The 17,506-nt window shown below is 47.1% G+C and overlaps 1 protein-coding gene across 5 annotated transcripts in view; it reads left to right on the top strand.

Annotated features, from left to right (window-relative positions):
• Positions 1-17,506, top strand: part of LOC106570560 (rho family-interacting cell polarization regulator 2) — a 93,700-nt gene that overhangs the window by 45,100 nt on the left and 31,094 nt on the right. For all 5 annotated transcript variants that reach the window (XM_045694931.2, XM_045694928.2, XM_045694930.2 and 2 more), the window contains exons 2-3: positions 9,016-9,136; positions 15,998-16,153. In XM_045694931.2, the coding sequence (XP_045550887.1) occupies positions 9,016-9,136; positions 15,998-16,153 (277 nt within the window). The remainder of the gene's footprint in view (positions 1-9,015; positions 9,137-15,997; positions 16,154-17,506) is intronic.

The following is a 17,506-nucleotide window of genomic DNA, read 5'->3' as shown; positions in this document are numbered from 1 at the left end:
TCACTATTGGTGGGAAGAGGGGTGAAGCTGCTCACTATTGGTGGGAAGAGGGGTGAAGCTGCTCACTATTGGTGGGAAGAGGGGTGAAGCTGGGTAATTTTCACTAAACACAAAACAGAAGAGAACAATCTGAAACGGGGAGGTTTTATCAGTACTCCCTGAACTTCCAATAAGAAACACTTTTCTGTTGCAGAAGGTTTTGCTACGGCGTATCCTTATGAACAGGACCCCACGCTTTGAGGGAGGGGCTTGTCTCACTGGTTGGTTCAACTAACGTTTCTTTCTGCTGTGTTTATTGTTCAGTGTGAGGGGATGTTTAGATTAGTCTTTGCTCCTGACCTGACACGTTTGATTTTGAGGTGAGCTGTAGTTTGTTTTTGAGGTGAGAGTGAGTAGTGATGTTTACTGGATGTGAAAGTCTGCTTTGACATGAATTTGGATGGACGACAGGCATACGGTTCATTCCAGATGTTCTCTCCAGGTTGATGTTAAAACTGAACTTCGAAAACAGGCTAGTTGATTAAGTGGATTCTGGTCTATTTCTCTCCAGTTTCTCTCTCATACTAGTTTTAAACTTGTAGATGGAAAATAGAGAATAGATCATCTGTAGAATAGATGAGTTAATGTATTCAGGGTTCTAGAAGTGTTTGGCATGATGTGGTGTTGAAACTTACATGTCACTTTCGGTTAAGATACTTAGGACAGTTTGCCCTCCAGTCCTCAATGTTGTCTCTCCTTAGACTACCCCACCACGCTAACCACGCTAACCACGCTAACCACGTGGTATACTCCCGCCTCTGACTACCCCAACACGCTAACCACGCCGTATACTCCCCCCTCTGACTACCCCAACACACTAACCACGCCGTATACTCCCACCTCTGACTACCCTAACACGCTAACCACGCCGTATACTCCCCCCTCTGACTACCCCAACACGCTAACCACGCTAACCACGCCGTATACTCCCCCCTCTGACTACCCCAACACACTAACCACGCCGTATACTCCCCCCTCTGACTACCCCAACACACTAACCACGCTAACCACGCCGTATACTCCCCCCTCTGACTACCCCAACACGCTAACCACGCTAACCACGCCGTATACTCCCCCCTCTGACTACCCCAACACGCTAACCACGCCGTATACTCCCCCCTCTGACTACCCCAACACGCTAACCACGCTAACCACGCCGTATACTCCCCCCTCTGGCTACCCCAACACACTAACCACGCCGTATACTCCCGCCTCTGACTACCCCAACACACTAACCACGCCGTATACTCCCGCCTCTGACTACCCTAACACGCTAACCATGCCGTATACTCCCCCCTCTGACTACCCCAACACACTAACCACGCCGTATACTCCCCCCTCTGAGTACCCCAACACACTAACCACGCCGTATACTCCCGCCTCTGACTACCCCAACACACTAAACACGCTAACCACGCCGTATACTCCCCCCTCTGACTACCCCAACACGCTAACCACGCCGTATACTCCCGCCTCTGACTACCCCAACACGCTAACCACGCCGTATACTCCCCCCTCTGACTACCCCAACACGCTAACCACGCCGTATACTCCCCCCTCTGAGTACCCCAACACGCTAACCACGCCGTATACTCCCCCCTCTGACTACCCCAACACGCTAACCACGCCGTATACTCCCGCCTCTGACTACCCCAACACGCTAACTACGCCGTATACTCCCCCCTCTGAGTACCCTAACACACTAACCACGCCGTATACTCCCGCCTCTGACTACCCCAACACGCTAACCACGCCGTATACTCCCCCTCTGACTACCCCAACACACTAACCACGCCGTATACTCCCCCCTCTGAGTACCCCAACACGCTAACCACGCCGTATCCCCCTCGCCTCTGACTACCCTAACAGACTAACCACGCCGTATACTCCCGCCTCTGACTACCCCAACACGCTAACCACGCTAACCACGCCGTATATTCCCCCCTCTGACTACCCTAACACGCTAACCACGCCGTATACTCCCGCCTCTGACTACCCCAACACACTAACCACGCCGTATACTCCCGCCTCTGACTACCCCAACACACTAACCACGCCGTATACTCCCGCCTCTGACTACCCCAACACGCTAACCACGCCGTATACACCCGCCTCTGAGTACCCTAACCACGCCGTATACTCCCGCCTCTGACTACCCCAACACATTAACCACGCCGTATACTCCCGCCTCTGACTACCCCAACACGCTAACCACGCCGTATACTCCCCCCTCTGACTACCCCAACACGCTAACCACGCCGTATACTCCCGCCTCTGACTACCCCAACACACTAACCACGCTAACCACGCCGTATACTCCCGCCTCTGACTACCCCAACACGCTAACCACGCCGTATACTCCCCCCTCTGACTACCCCAACACACTAACCACGCGTATACTCCCGCCTCTGACTACCCCAACACGCTAACCACGCCGTATACTCCCCCCTCTGAGTACCCTAACACACTAACCACGCCGTATACTCCCGCCTCTGACTACCCCAACACGCTAACCACGCCGTATACTCCCCCTCTGACTACCCCAACACACTAACCACGCCGTATACTCCCCCCTCTGAGTACCCCAACACGCTAACCACGCCGTATACTCCCGCCTCTGACTACCCCAACACGCTAACCACGCCGTATACTCCCGCCTCTGACTACCCCAACACGCTAACCACGCCGTATCCTCCCCTCTGACTACCCCAACACACTAACCACGCCGTATACTCCCCCCTCTGAGTACCCCAACACGCTAACCACGCCGTATACTCCCGCCTCTGACTACCCCAACACGCTAACCACGCCGTATACTCCCGCCTCTGACTACCCCAACACGCTAACCACGCCGTATCCCCCTCGCCTCTGACTACCCTAACAGACTAACCACGCCGTATACTCCCGCCTCTGACTACCCCAACACGCTAACCACGCCGTATATTCCCTCCTCTGACTACCCTAACGCGCTAACCACGCCGTATACTCCCGCCTCTGACTACCCCAACACACTAACCACGCCGTATACTCCCGCCTCTGACTACCCCAACACACTAACCACGCCGTATACTCCCGCCTCTGACTACCCCAACACGCTAACCACGCCGTATACACCCGCCTCTGAGTACCCTAACCACGCCGTATACTCCCGCCTCTGACTACCCCAACACATTAACCACGCCGTATACTCCCGCCTCAGACTACCCCAACACGCTAACCACGCCGTATACTCCCGCCTCTGACTACCCCAACACGCTAACCACGCCGTATACTCCCCCCTCTGACTACCCCAACACGCTAACCACGCCGTATACTCCCGCCTCTGACTACCCCAACACGCTAACCACGCCGTATACTCCCCCCTCTGACTACCCCAACACACTAACCACGCGTATACTCCCGCCTCTGACTACCCCAACACGCTAACCACGCCGTATACTCCCCCCTCTGAGTACCCTAACACGCTAACCACGCCGTATACTCCCGCCTCTGACTACCCCAACACGCTAACCACGCCGTATACTCCCCCTCTGACTACCCCAACACACTAACCACGCCGTATACTCCCCCCTCTGAGTACCCCAACACGCTAACCACGCCGTATACTCCCGCCTCTGACTACCCCAACACGCTAACCACGCCGTATCCCCCTCGCCTCTGACTACCCTAACAGACTAACCACGCCGTATACTCCCGCCTCTGACTACCCCAACACGCTAACCACGCTAACCACGCCGTATATTCCCCCCTCTGACTACCCTAACACGCTAACCACGCCGTATACTCCCGCCTCTGACTACCCCAACACACTAACCACGCCGTATACTCCCGCCTCTGACTACCCCAACACACTAACCACGCCGTATACTCCCGCCTCTGACTACCCCAACACGCTAACCACGCCGTATACACCCGCCTCTGAGTACCCTAACCACGCGTATACTCCCGCCTCTGACTACCCCAACACGCTAACCACGCCGTATACTCCCCCCTCTGACTACCCCAACACGCTAACCACGCCGTATACTCCCGCCTCTGACTACCCCAACACACTAACCACGCTAACCACGCCGTATACTCCCGCCTCTGACTACCCCAACACGCTAACCACGCCGTATACTCCCGCCTCTGACTACCCCAACACACTAACCACGCTAACCACGCCGTATACTCCCGCCTCTGACTACCCCAACACGCTAACCACGCCGTATACTCCCGCCTCTGACTACCCCAACACACTAACCACGCCGTATACTCCCGCCTCTGACTACCCCAACACACTAACCACGCCGTATACTCCCGCCTCTGACAACCCCAACACGCTAACCACGCTAACCACGCCGTATATTCCCCCCTCTGACTACCCTAACACGCTAACCACGCCGTATACTCCCGCCTCTGACTACCCCAACACGCTAACCACGCCGTATACTCCCGCCTCTGACTACCCCAACACACTAACCACGCCGTATACTCCCGCCTCTGACTACCCCAACACACTAACCACGCCGTATACTCCCGCCTCTGACAACCCCAACACGCTAACCACGCTAACCACGCCGTATATTCCCCCCTCTGACTACCCTAACACGCTAACCACGCCGTATACTCCCGCCTCTGACTACCCCAACACGCTAACCACGCCGTATACTCCCGCCTCTGACTACCCCAACACACTAACCACGCCGTATACTCCCCCCTCTGACTACCCCAACACACTAACCACGCCGTATACTCCCCCGTCTGACTACCCCAACACACCAACCACGCCATATACTCCCGCCTCTGACTACCCCAACACGCTAACCACGCCGTATACTCCCCCCTCTGACTACCCCAACACGCTAACCACGCCCTATACTCCCGCCTCTGACTACCCCAACACGCTAACCACGCCGTATACTCCCCCCTCTGACTACCCCAACACGCTAACCACGACGTATACTCCCGCCTCTGACTACCCTAACAGGCTAACCACGCTAACCACGCCGTATACTCCCGCCTCTGACTACCCCAACACGCTAACCACGCCGTATACTCCCACCTCTGACTACCCCAACACGCTAACCACGCCGTATACTCCCCCCTCTGACTACCCCAACACACTAACCACGCCGTATACTCCCCCCTCTGAGTCAGCTTTAGGCTCTGTTCTCCATTCTTGACTTTGCCATTTGGCAAGATGTGGGGTTGAATGGAAGTGGTATCAAAAGATGCAAGAAATTCAATCTGAAACCATTCTATTCATTTAGTTCGGAGTCATCGTTACCCTCTGTACATCCATTCACCAGGCTTTCATTTGTTCTCCTGCTCACGGAAGTGTTTTCAAATGAACGACTTTTACAAGGCTGTTAGAAAGGCTCAGTCAGAACTCTGAACACTGGATGATGACGAAGGTTCTGTCATTTAGTTAGCCAGCCTCCCCCTCTGTCTAGGAGCAAGGCTTTCAGACAGAGCAGTCAACCACAGAGAACAGCACGCTGTATAACATCAAGCCTGCAAATGATATCTGAAGATGTGCTTTTAGTCATTTTCTACTGTTGTGTGGAAACAGAGTACTATGAGAACTGCAAAGATTCAGTCCAGAATCTCCTGTAGACTCTCACTTTAGACCCACACTTGTACCCTCAAATAGACACACTACCCACTTGTACCCTGAAATAGACACACTACCCACTTGTACCCTTTTTCCTTCTCGTTTTGTCTCAACATCTCCTGGTGTTGGCTACAGTGGGTCAGTCTCTGGTCAAACTGTTTGGGTTCTTGTATGACATCACATCATCAAAAAAAGCCATCGATACCAACCAGATAGACTGATAAGAGCATATTAATGTCTGAATATTTGAGTGGTCATACCCAGCCTCTTTAGCAGAGAGGTCTAATTGACCTGTCAATCATTGCTCTAGTTTTACCACACATCAGGCAGGGCCTGTAGTCACAAAGAGTCTCAGAATAGGAGTTTAGATCATATAACCTTATACATTATGTTCTTAAAGGCCATATCTGACCTCTACTATTGTCCCTCCACAGAAAAACAACATCTAGTGTTTCCTTGGTCCTGTGCACAGCGTGGCGCAGGGCCTTTGTCTGGCCCGCTCCTGGGCTCACTGTCACGTCTCTCCGTCTCACTGTCACGTCTCTCCGTCTCACTGTCACGTCTCTCCGTCTCACTGTCACGTCTCTCCGTCTCACTGTCGCGTCTCACTGTCACGTCTCTCCGTCTCACTGTCACGTCTCTCCGTCTCACTGTCGCGTCTCACTGTCACGTCTCTCCGTCTCACTGTCACGTCTCTCCGTCTCACTGTCACGTCTCTCCGTGCTGGGCCCAGGCATGGTGTCATGTTGCTGGGGACAGCAAATTGAATACTCCCCTATAAGCTTCTATTGACTGGAGAGAGTAGTGGATTATTTTATTATTACTATTTTATTTTTATTTTTTATTTAACCTCTATTTAACTAGGCAAGTCAGTTAAGAACAAATTCTTATTTACAATGACGAACTACACCAGACGACGCTGGGCCAAGTGTGCGCCGCCCTATGGGACTCCCAATCACGACCTGTTGTGATACAGTCTGGATTTCTGCTACTCACCCAGGGAAAGCCTACCCTCTTCCAAACACAGAGGTGGTTAGGCTTACAGCCTTTTACTGTAAACATATTATAGGTTTAGCTGTTAGCCTATACTGTGTAGGAGAATGTTTCCACTGTGCTCCAGCTCTGTTTGGGTGAGGCAGGGACAGAGAGGGCTGGTACTGGGCAATTCCGTGGTAACGGAGTTACGCTGAGACTGATTTTACACTTTAAAATGTATACTAAACAAAAACCATTGATTTCAAAGTTTAACAAATCACAGAACTCTATGCACACTGACTATTTTTAACAATTTCTGCTGAACATTTGACAAAAACACATTTACAGGAAGAACTGTGCAGATACACATTTTGGTAATATAATAAAACTGAAGGAGATTTGACCTTAATTCTGTTACCAAATTTTGCATCTGCACAGTTTTTTCAAGTAAATGTTTTTGTTTGTTTGATATTGTGTAAATTGTTCAAAGTAGTCATTGTGCATAGAGTTTCTTTTATAGTTTGTTAAACTTTGAAATCCATGTTTTTTGTTTGGCATACATTTTAAAGTGAAACATTGGAGTCTCAGCGTAATTCCATTACTGTGGAATTACCCTGCTGTTACTGTAAAGTGTGACTCTCTAACCCAGCTGTGTTTCTGGGTGAGGCAGGGACAGAGAGAGCTGATACTGTTACTGTAAAGTGTGACTCTCTAACCCAGCTGTGTTTCTGGGTGAGGCAGGGACAGAGAGAGCTGATACTGTTACTGTAAAGTGTGACTCTCTAATCCAGCTGTGTTTCTGGGTGAGGCAGGGACAGAGAGAGCTGATACTGTTACTGTAAAGTGTGACTCTCTAACCCAGCTGTGTTTCTGGGTGAGGCAGGGACAGAGAGAGCTGATACTGTTACTGTAAAGAGTGACTCTCTAACCCAGCTGTGTTTCTGAGAGAGGCAGGGACAGAGAGAGCTGATACTGTTACTGTAAAGTGTGACTCTCTAATCCAGCTGTGTTTCTGAGAGAGACAGGGACTGAGAGAGCTGATACTGTTACTGTAAAGTCTGTTTAGCTCTAGTTCATACAGTCTCAGATTGAGCCCTGCTCTCGGCGTCCTGCGTTCGTTTCCCACATCTGTAATCAGCGTGTGTGTGTGTGTGTGTGTGTGTGTGTGTGTGTGTGTGTGTGTGTGTGTGTGTGTGTGTGTGTGTGTGTGTGTGTGTGTGTGTGTGTGTGTGTGTGTGTGTGTGTGTGTGTGTGTGTGTGTGTGTGTGTGTGTGTGTGTGTGTGTGGACAGGACAGACTCTAAGATACTGTACAGCACACTGTGCTTTAGTCCGTTCTGGGTCTGGGGGTTGCTGTTAAACATCATTATCAGTGTGCTATATGCGTCCACTCCTCTCTCCTGTGTTTCTATGTTGTGCCAGGTTTCTAGCGAGTCATTAAACGTTTCTAACAAATAGTCTTCTTGCTAGTTTGAAGTCTGACAGCGCGGTTTGGCTAAATATTGAAATGGAGGGCATATAACAGTAGTTGTCTAGATTCTAGACTCCTACTAGCCTGTCTCTAGAATGTGTTAACAAGGACAATGACAGAGCAAAGCAAACCACGGTATTGCTACCTCACTCTCCAACCAAGGTGCATGACTAGAGGACCAGAGAAAGGAGAATGTGAAGCCACTCTTCAAGGAGTCAGGAGGACAATAGATGTAGACTTGAAAAATGCTTCTCATTGACCAAGGACAGAGTTCAGAAAGGGCTCCTGTTTTCTCAACACGTTACATAAAGGGTAGAATGGTTTCCATCTACTGTAAATAGATGATGACTTCAGGCTGAGATGCAGACTAGCAACATTCAGATTCAGAATTGACATGTCTGTCTCCTCTCTCTGACATACCAATCTTATTACAGTGTCCTCTGTACTGTGTGGCCCATAATGGTCTCCCTTTGATATTCTGTCACTGAAGAGTTTAAATACATACTGATCCTCTTACCAGTTCTTCTGTAGACTTCGTCTGTCTGTCTGTCTGTCTGTCTGTCTGTCTGTCTGTCTGTCTGTCTGTCTGTCTGTCTGTCTGTCTGTCTGTCTGTCTGTCTGTCTGTCTGTCTGTCTGTCTGTCTGTCTGTCTGTCTGTCTGTCTGTCTGTCTGTCTGTCTGTCTGTCTGTCGCGTCTGTCTGGCTCTCTGTTTGTCTGTCTGGCTCTCTGTTTGTCTGTCTGGCTCTCTGTCTGTCTGTCTGGCTCTCTGTCTGTCCAGTTCCACTCTACGGCTCAATTATATCTATCTCTGTTAGTTTCCTGAAGCTCATGTTACTGTAGCCCAATCCCCCTCTCTCTCTCTTGCTCTCTCATTCTCTCACTCTCTCTCTCTCTCTCTCTCTCTCTCTCTCTCTCTCTCTCTCTCACTTTCTAGGAGTGTCATCCCGCGTCCCAGAGATCATGGCGGCCGGAACGCACTCCCCTGGGGGACCCAATGGGATCATCCGGAGCCAATCCTTCGCCGGCTTCAGCACGCTACAGGAGAGACGCTCGAGGTAAGGAAATAGTGAGGTGGAAATTGGCCTGAAGGCTTTCTAGGCACAGATTTAGGATAAGTGTGTTGTACCCCAATTCTAACCTTAGCTCTTAGTGGAGAAAATGCAAAGCTGACCTTAGATCATTGCCTAAGCGTAACTAATGATTTTCTTAGACACAGAAGGCTGAATCCTTACCTGATACATGTGTGTGTATAACCTGGAATGTAAGTTTAAATCATGCATTGATGTCAACGTCAGGAGATTTGTGTAAAAGTTCAAGTTACACACTGTTTCCCACGTTTCTGTTTGTCCTGAATGTATCAGTCTGGACAATAGGAGGATATCACAGACCTCTGCTTCAGTATCCAACATCTGTTGTGATTCATAGAGAGATATGGTGATAGAGAGAGATATATATGGTGATAGAGAGAGATATATATGGTGATATAGAGAGAGATATACAGTGGGGGAAAAAAGTATTTAGTCAGCCACCAATTGTGCAAGTTCTCCCACTTAAAAAGATGAGAGAGGCCTGTAATTTTCATCATAGGTACACGTCAACAATGACAGACAAAATGAGAGAGAAAAATCCAGAAAATCACATTGTAGGATTTTTTTATGAATTTATTTGCAAATTATGGTGGAACAATTGGTGGCTGACTAAATACTTTTTCCCCCCACTGTATATGGTGATATATATATATATATATGGTGATATAGAGAGAGAGAGATATGGTGATATATAGAGAGAGAGCGATATGGTGATATATATATAGAGAGAGAGATATGGTGATATAGAGAGATATATGGCGATATATAGAGAGAGAGAGAGAGATATGGTGATAGAGAGAGAGAGATATGGTGATAGAGAGAGAGAGATATGGTGATATAGAGAGAGAGAGATATGGTGATATAGAGAGAGAGAGATATGGTGATATAGAGAGAGAGAGATATGGTGATATAGAGAGAGAGAGAGATATGGTGATATAGAGAGAGAGAGAGATATGGTGATATAGAGAGAGAGATATGGTGATATATATAGAGAGAGAGAGATATGGTGATATATAGAGAGAGAGAGAGATATGGTGATATAGAGAGAGAGAGAGAGAGAGATATGGTGATATAGAGAGAGAGAGAGAGATATGGTGATATATATATATATATATATAGAGAGAGAGAGATATGGTGATATAGAGAGAGAGAGATATGGTGATAGAGAGAGAGATATGATGATAGAGAGAGAGAGATGGTGAGAGAGAGATGGTGATAGGAGCGATATGATGATAGAGAGAGAGAGAGATATGATGATAGAGAGAGATATGATGATAGAGAGAGATATGATGATAGAGAGAGATATGATGATAGAGAGAGATGGTGAGAGAGAGAGATGGTGAGAGAGAGAGATGGTGAGGAGAGAGATGGTGAGAGAGAGAGATGGTGAGAGAGAGAGATGGTGAGAGAGAGATATGGTGAGAGAGAGATATGGTGATAGAGAGATATGGTGATAGAGAGAGATATGGTGATAGAGAGATATATGGTGATAGAGAGAGAGATATGGTGATAGAGAGAGAGATATGGTGATAGAGAGAGAGATATGGTGATAGAGAGAGAGATGGTGAGAGAGAGAGATATGGTGAGAGAGAGATGGTGATAGGGAGCGATATGATGATAGAGAGAGATATGATGATAGAGAGAGATGGTGAGAGAGAGAGATGGTGAGAGAGAGATATGGTGAGAGAGAGATATGGTGATAGAGAGATATGGTGATAGAGAGAGATATGGTGATAGAGAGATATATGGTGATAGAGAGAGAGATATGGTGAGAGAGAGAGAGATATGGTGAGAGAGAGAGAGAGATATGGTGAGAGAGATATGGTGAGAGAGAGAGAGATATGATGATAGAGAGAGAGAGAGATATGATGATAGAGAGAGAGAGAGAGAGAGATATGATGATAGAGAGAGAGATATGATGATAGAGAGAGAGATATGATGATAGAGAGAGAGATATGATGATAGAGAGAGAGAGAGATATGATGATAGAGAGAGAGAGATATGATGATAGAGAGAGAGAGATATGATGATAGAGAGAGAGAGATATGATGATAGAGAGAGAGAGATATGATGATAGAGAGAGATATGGTGAGAGAGAGAGATATGGTGAGAGAGAGAGATATGGTGAGAGAGAGAGAGAGAGATATGGTGAGAGAGAGAGAGAGATATGGTGATAGGGAGAGAGATATGGTGAGAGAGAGAGAGAGATATGGTGATAGGGAGAGATATGGTGAGAGAGAGAGATATGGTGAGAGAGAGAGAGAGAGAGAGAGAGAGAGATATGGTGATAGGGAGAGAGATATGGTGATAGAGAGAGAGAGAGATATGGTGATAGAGAAAGAGAGAGATATGGTGATAGAGAGAAAGATGGTGAGAGAGAGATATGGTGATATAGAGAGAGATATGGTGAGAGAGAAGGAGAGATGTTAACTGCTTTCAACTCAGACCTCAGTCTTCTTTAGCGAAGCATTGGAAGCATATCTACCTCTATCACTCCAGTATCCCTGCACATTGTAAATATGATACTGGAACTGACTGACCTTGTATATAATATGCTGACTTACTTTATCATGTTCTTCTTTTTAATTTATTTGATATTTTGTGTGTTTTTGTTCTACCTTGTTATTTTTAGTATTGCATTGTTATTGATTGTTGTCGTTAGAGCTTGTAAGAACAGGCATTTCACTGTACTGCATGTGACATTAAAACTGTACAGATACTTCCCTCTCTGACTGTGGATGTAACAATTACTTTACATGAATCCGTTGGGTAAGCGTTGAGCGACTGTCAGACGAGTGTCTCACATAGATAATGAGGGAGCTCAAGGGAATGGGGCAAGAACATCAAAGTGTGTGTATGCACGGTGTCCTACTGAACGTAGCGCAGCCAGCTACACTAGCGTGACCCCAAGGCAGCACGGTGCTCTCATTTTGCACGTTGACCTAGATTTGTGGAAGCTCTACATTACATGTTAGTAATTTAGCTTTTCCAGAGCGTCTTACAGCATTGGGTTCCAGGCAGGCAGCAGTATGTGGTACGCTCTGACTTGTAGAGGAATCTGCTGTCACTGTGTACCCATAATCCTGCTGTTTATAAGGAAGTAGCTACAGAGCCTTCAGAAAGTATTCATACCCCTTGACTTATTCCACATTCTGTTGTTGCAGCCTGAATTCAAAATGGATTAAATAGATTTTCTTAACTCACTCAATTACACACAATGCCCCATAATGACAAAGTGAAAATATGTTTTTAGAAATATTTGCACATTTATTGAAAATGAAAACGGAATGATTTATCTAATACTTTGTAGAACCACCTTTGGTGGCGATTACAGCTGTGAGTCTTTTTGGGTAAATCTCTAAGCGCTTTCCACTCCTGGCTTCTATACGGAACAAAAATATAAACGCAACATGTAAAGTGTTGGTCCCATGTTTCATGAGCTGAAATTAAAGTTCCCAGAAATGTTCCATATGCAGAAAATGCTTATTTCGTTCAAATTTTGTGCACACATTTGTTTACATCCCTGTTAGTGAGCATTTCTACTTTACCAAGATAGTCCATCTGTCTGACAGGTGTGACATGTCAAGAAGCTGATTAAACACCATGATCATTACACAGGTGCACTTTGTGCTGGGGACAATGAAAGCTACTGTAAAATGTGCAGTTTTGTCACACAAGACAATGCCACAGATGTCTAAAGTTTTTAGGGAGCGTGCAATTGGCATGCTGACTGCAGGAATGTCCACCAGAGCTGTTGCCAGAGAATTTAATGTTCTCTTCTCTACCATAAGCTGCTTCCAATGTTGTTTCAGCGAATTTGGCAGTACGTCCAACTGGCCTCACAACCGCAGACCACGCCCAGGACCTCCACATCCAGCTTCTTCACCTTTTATTTTATATTTATTTAACCTTTATTTAACTAGGCAAGTCAGTTAAGAACAAATTCTTATTTACAATGACGGCCTACACCAGCCAAACCAGGACTACGCTGGGCCAATTGTGCACCGCCCTATGGGACTCCCAATCACGGCCGGATGTGATACAGCCTGGATTCGAATCAGGGTGTCTGTAGTGATGCCTCAAGCACTGAGATGCAGTGCCTTAGACCGCTGAACCAGGGTCTGTAGTGACGCCTCTAGCACTGAGATGCAGTGCCTTAGACCGCTGAACCAGGGTCTGTAGTGACGCCTCTAGCACTGAGATGCAGTGCCTTAGACCGCTGAACCAGGGTCTGTAGTGACGCCTCTAGCACTGAGATGCAGTGCCTTAGACCGCTGAACCAGGGTCTGTAGTGACGCCTCTAGCACTGAGATGCAGTGCCTTAGACCGCTGAACCAGGGTCTGTAGTGACGCCTCTAGCACTGAGATGCAGTGCCTTAGACCGCTGAACCAGGGTCTGTAGTGATGCCTCAAGCACTGAGATGCAGTGCCTTAGACCGCTGAACCAGGGTCTGTAGTGACGTCTCTAGCACTGAGATGCAGTGCCTTAGACCGCTGAACCAGGGTCTGTAGTGACGTCTCTAGCACTGAGATGCAGTGCCTTAGACCGCTGCAGCACTCGGGAGCCTGCGGGATCGTCTGAGACCAGGCACCCGGACAGCTGATGAAACTGATGAGTATTTCTGTCTGTAATAAAGCCCTTTTGTGGGGAAAAACTGATTGGCTGGCCTTGGGCCTGGCTCCCAAATTGGCCTATGTCCTCCCAGGCACACCCATGGCTGCGCCCCTGCCCAGTCATGTGAAAGCCATAGATTAGGGCCTAATGAATTTACTTGAATTGACTGATTTCCTTTTATGAACTGTAACTCACTAAAATCGTTGAAATTGTTGCATGTTGCGTTTTTTTTTTCAGTATACAATATTTGGGCATTATTATTTTTTTTAATTCTTAAAGCTCTGTCAAGGTTGTTGTTGATAATTTCTAGACAGCCATTTTCAAGTCTTGCCACAGATTTTGAAGCGAATTTAAGTCAAAACTATAACTACGCCACTCAGGAACATTCAATGTCGACTTGGTAAGCAACTCCAGTGTAGCTTTGGCCTTGTGTTTTAGGTTATTGTCCTGCTGAAAGGTGAATTTGTTCCCTAGTGTCTGTTGGAAAGCAGACTGAACCAGGTTTTCCTCTAGGATTTTGCCTGTGATTATAGCTGTATTCGGTTAAATTTTTTTTGTACTTTTAACCTTTTTTTCTTCCCAATTGATAGTTTCAGTCTTGTCCCATCGCTGTAACTCCCGTATGGACTCGGGAGAGGCGAAAGTTGCGGGCTGTGCGTCCTCCGAAACACAACCCCGCCAAGCCGCACTACTTCTTGACACACTGCTCACTTAACCCGGAAGCCAGCCGCACCAATGTTTTGGAGGAAACACCATACAGCTGGCGGCCGTGTCAGTGTGCATGCGCCGGGCCGCCACAAGGAGTCGCTAGAGCGCAATGGGACAAGGAAATCCCGGCCGGCCAAACCCTCCCCTAACCCGGATGATGCTGAGCCAATTGTGCGCCGCTTCGTGGGTCTCCCGGTCACGGCTGGCTGTAACACAGCCTGGGATCAAACTCTGCTCTGTAGTGACACCTCTAGCTCTGCGATCCAGTGCGTTAGACTGCTGTGCCACTCGTGAGGCCCTATTCCATTTATATTTATACTAAAAAACTCCCTAGCCAATGACAATCATTCCAATAACATGATGCAGCCACCACCATACTTGAAAATATGAAGAGTGGTACTCAGTGATATGTTGTGTTGGATTTGCCCCAAACATAACACTTTGTATTCAGGACAACAAGTTGCAACAGGTTGCATGTTTTAGAATACTTTTATTCTGTACAGTCTTCCTGCCTTTCACTCTGTCATTGAGGTTAGTATTGTGGAGTAACTACAATGTTGTTGATCCCTCCTCAGTTTTCTCACATCGCAACCATTAAACACTGTAACTGTTATAAAATCACCATTGGCTTCATGGTGAAATCCCTGAGCAGTTTCCTTCCTCTCTGGCAACTGAGTTAGGAAGGATGCCTGTATCTTTGTAGTGACTGGGTGTATTGATACACCATCCAAAGTGTAATTAATAACTTCACCATGCTCAAAGGGATATTCGATATCTGCTTCTTTCTTTTTTACCAATTGGTGCCCTTCTTTGCGAAGCATTGGAAAACCTCCCTGGACTTTGTGGTTGAAAATTCACTACTCGATTGAGGGACCTTACAGATAATTGTATGTGTTGGGTACAGTTATCCTCTTGCTCTTTTGCAATATCTCAATATCTCTACTTGCACATTATCATCTGCACATCTATCACTCCAGTGTTAATGCTAAATTGTAATTATTTCGCCTCTATGGCCTATTTATTGCCTTACCTCCCTACTCTTCTACATTTGCACTCACTGTACATAGATTTTACTACTGTGTTATTGACTGTACGGTTGTTTATGTGTAACTCTGTGTTGTTGTTTTTGTCGCACTGCTTCGCTTTATCTTGGCCAGGTCTGCTAAATGATGTAAATGTAAAAATGTTCTCAACTGGCCTACCTGGTTAAATAATGGTGAAATAAATAAAAAATAAAATACATTTAAAAAATCCTATCCCTCCGCCTACTATACTGGGGCCAGGTTGCCGTGAGGGCTGTCGCTAGGAGATTGGGCTGTCGCTAGGCGATGTGTGTGTGTGTGTGCTTTTTCTGTATCCTGTTATGAAAAGACAACTGCATGACTCATATGGAGTGAGTAGTCAAAATGGCTGTATTGACCTAAAAAAGACCTCCTTTGTGACTATTTCTTTTGTTGAGGACCCAAAGAAAACCATCCGATCTTTGTTTCTGTGTGTGTGTCCAGGTGTAACTCGTTCATGGGGAACTCTGCAGTGCAGAAGAAGCCCACATCCAAACCAAAGAAGCCCCATCTGTCAGGGCACAAGGCCAGCAGCGGCTCCAGAGAGCCCAAACCCGAGAGGGTGGAGGAGGTGTATGGAGCCCTAAAACAAGGCTTGGCGTAAGCACATACACACACACACACACACATACACACATACACACATATATATATATATCTATCTCACACACACACACAAACAGAAAAATACATTTACATATTATTTTTGATGATATATCATATCATTTTAACAATATCGCAATGTTATTTTGCACTAGTTGGCTGTACCTGCACCAAAACTCCAGTATTTTACCTTCATATCTTGTTCTCCATCTTTTTAACTAGGCAAGTCAGTGAAGAACAAATTCTTATTTGCAATGACGGCCTGCCCCGGCCAAACCCTCCCCTAACCCAGACGACGTTGTGCCAATTGTGCACTGCCCAATGGGACTCCTGATCACGGCCGGTTGTGATACAGCCCTGGATCGACTCCGGGTCTGTAGTGACGCCTCTAGCACTGCGATGCAGTGCCTTAAACCGCTGTGCCACTCAGTCCCCCAGATACAATATGTATTGCAATTCTCACTATTCTCCAAATTCTATATGTATTGTGACTCGATACTGGGATTTTATTGAGTTTCGATGTTACTAACATATTGCTCATCATACTATACTGCTCAAAAAAATAAAGGGAACACTAAAATAACACATCCTAGATCTGAATGAATGAAATCTTATTAAATACTTTTTTCTTTACATAGTTGAATGTGCTGACAACAAAATCACACAAAAATAATCAATGGAAATCCAATTTATCAACCCATGGAGGTCTGGATTTGGAGTCACACTCAAAATTAAAGTGGAAAACCACACTACAGGCTGATCCAACTTTGATGTAATGTCCTTAAAACAAGTCAAAATGAGGCTCAGTAGTGTGTGTGGCCTCCACGTGCCTGTATGACCTCCCTACAACGCCTGGGCATGCTCCTGATGAGGTGGCGGATGGTCTCCTGAGGGATCTCCTCCCAGACCTGGACTAAAGCATCCGCCAACTCCTGGACAGTCTGTGGTGCAACGTGGTGTTGGTGAATGGAGCGAGACATGATGTCCCAGATGTGCTCAATTGGATTCAGGTCTGGGGAACGGGCGGGCCAGTCCATAGCATCAATGCCTTCGTCTTGCAGGAACTGCTGACACACTCCAGCCACATGAGGTCTAGCATTGTCTTGCATTAGGAGGAACCCAGGGCCAACCGCACCAGCATATGGGGTCTGAAGATCTCATCTCGGTACCTAATGGCAGTCAGGCTACCTCTGGCGAGCACATTTGCCAATCTTGGTGTTCTCTGGCAAATGCCAAACGTCCTGCACGGTGTTGGGCTGTAAGCACAACCCCCACCTGTGGACGTCGGGCCCTCATACCACCCTCATGGAGTCTGTTTCTGACCGTTTGAGCAGACACATGCACATTTGT

This window comes from Salmo salar, chromosome 14 (assembly GCF_965601325.2).
Source record: "Salmo salar chromosome 14, fSalSal1, whole genome shotgun sequence".
Classification (NCBI taxonomy): Eukaryota; Metazoa; Chordata; class Actinopteri; order Salmoniformes; family Salmonidae; genus Salmo; species Salmo salar.
This window is presented reverse-complemented; position numbering and strand designations above follow the sequence as displayed.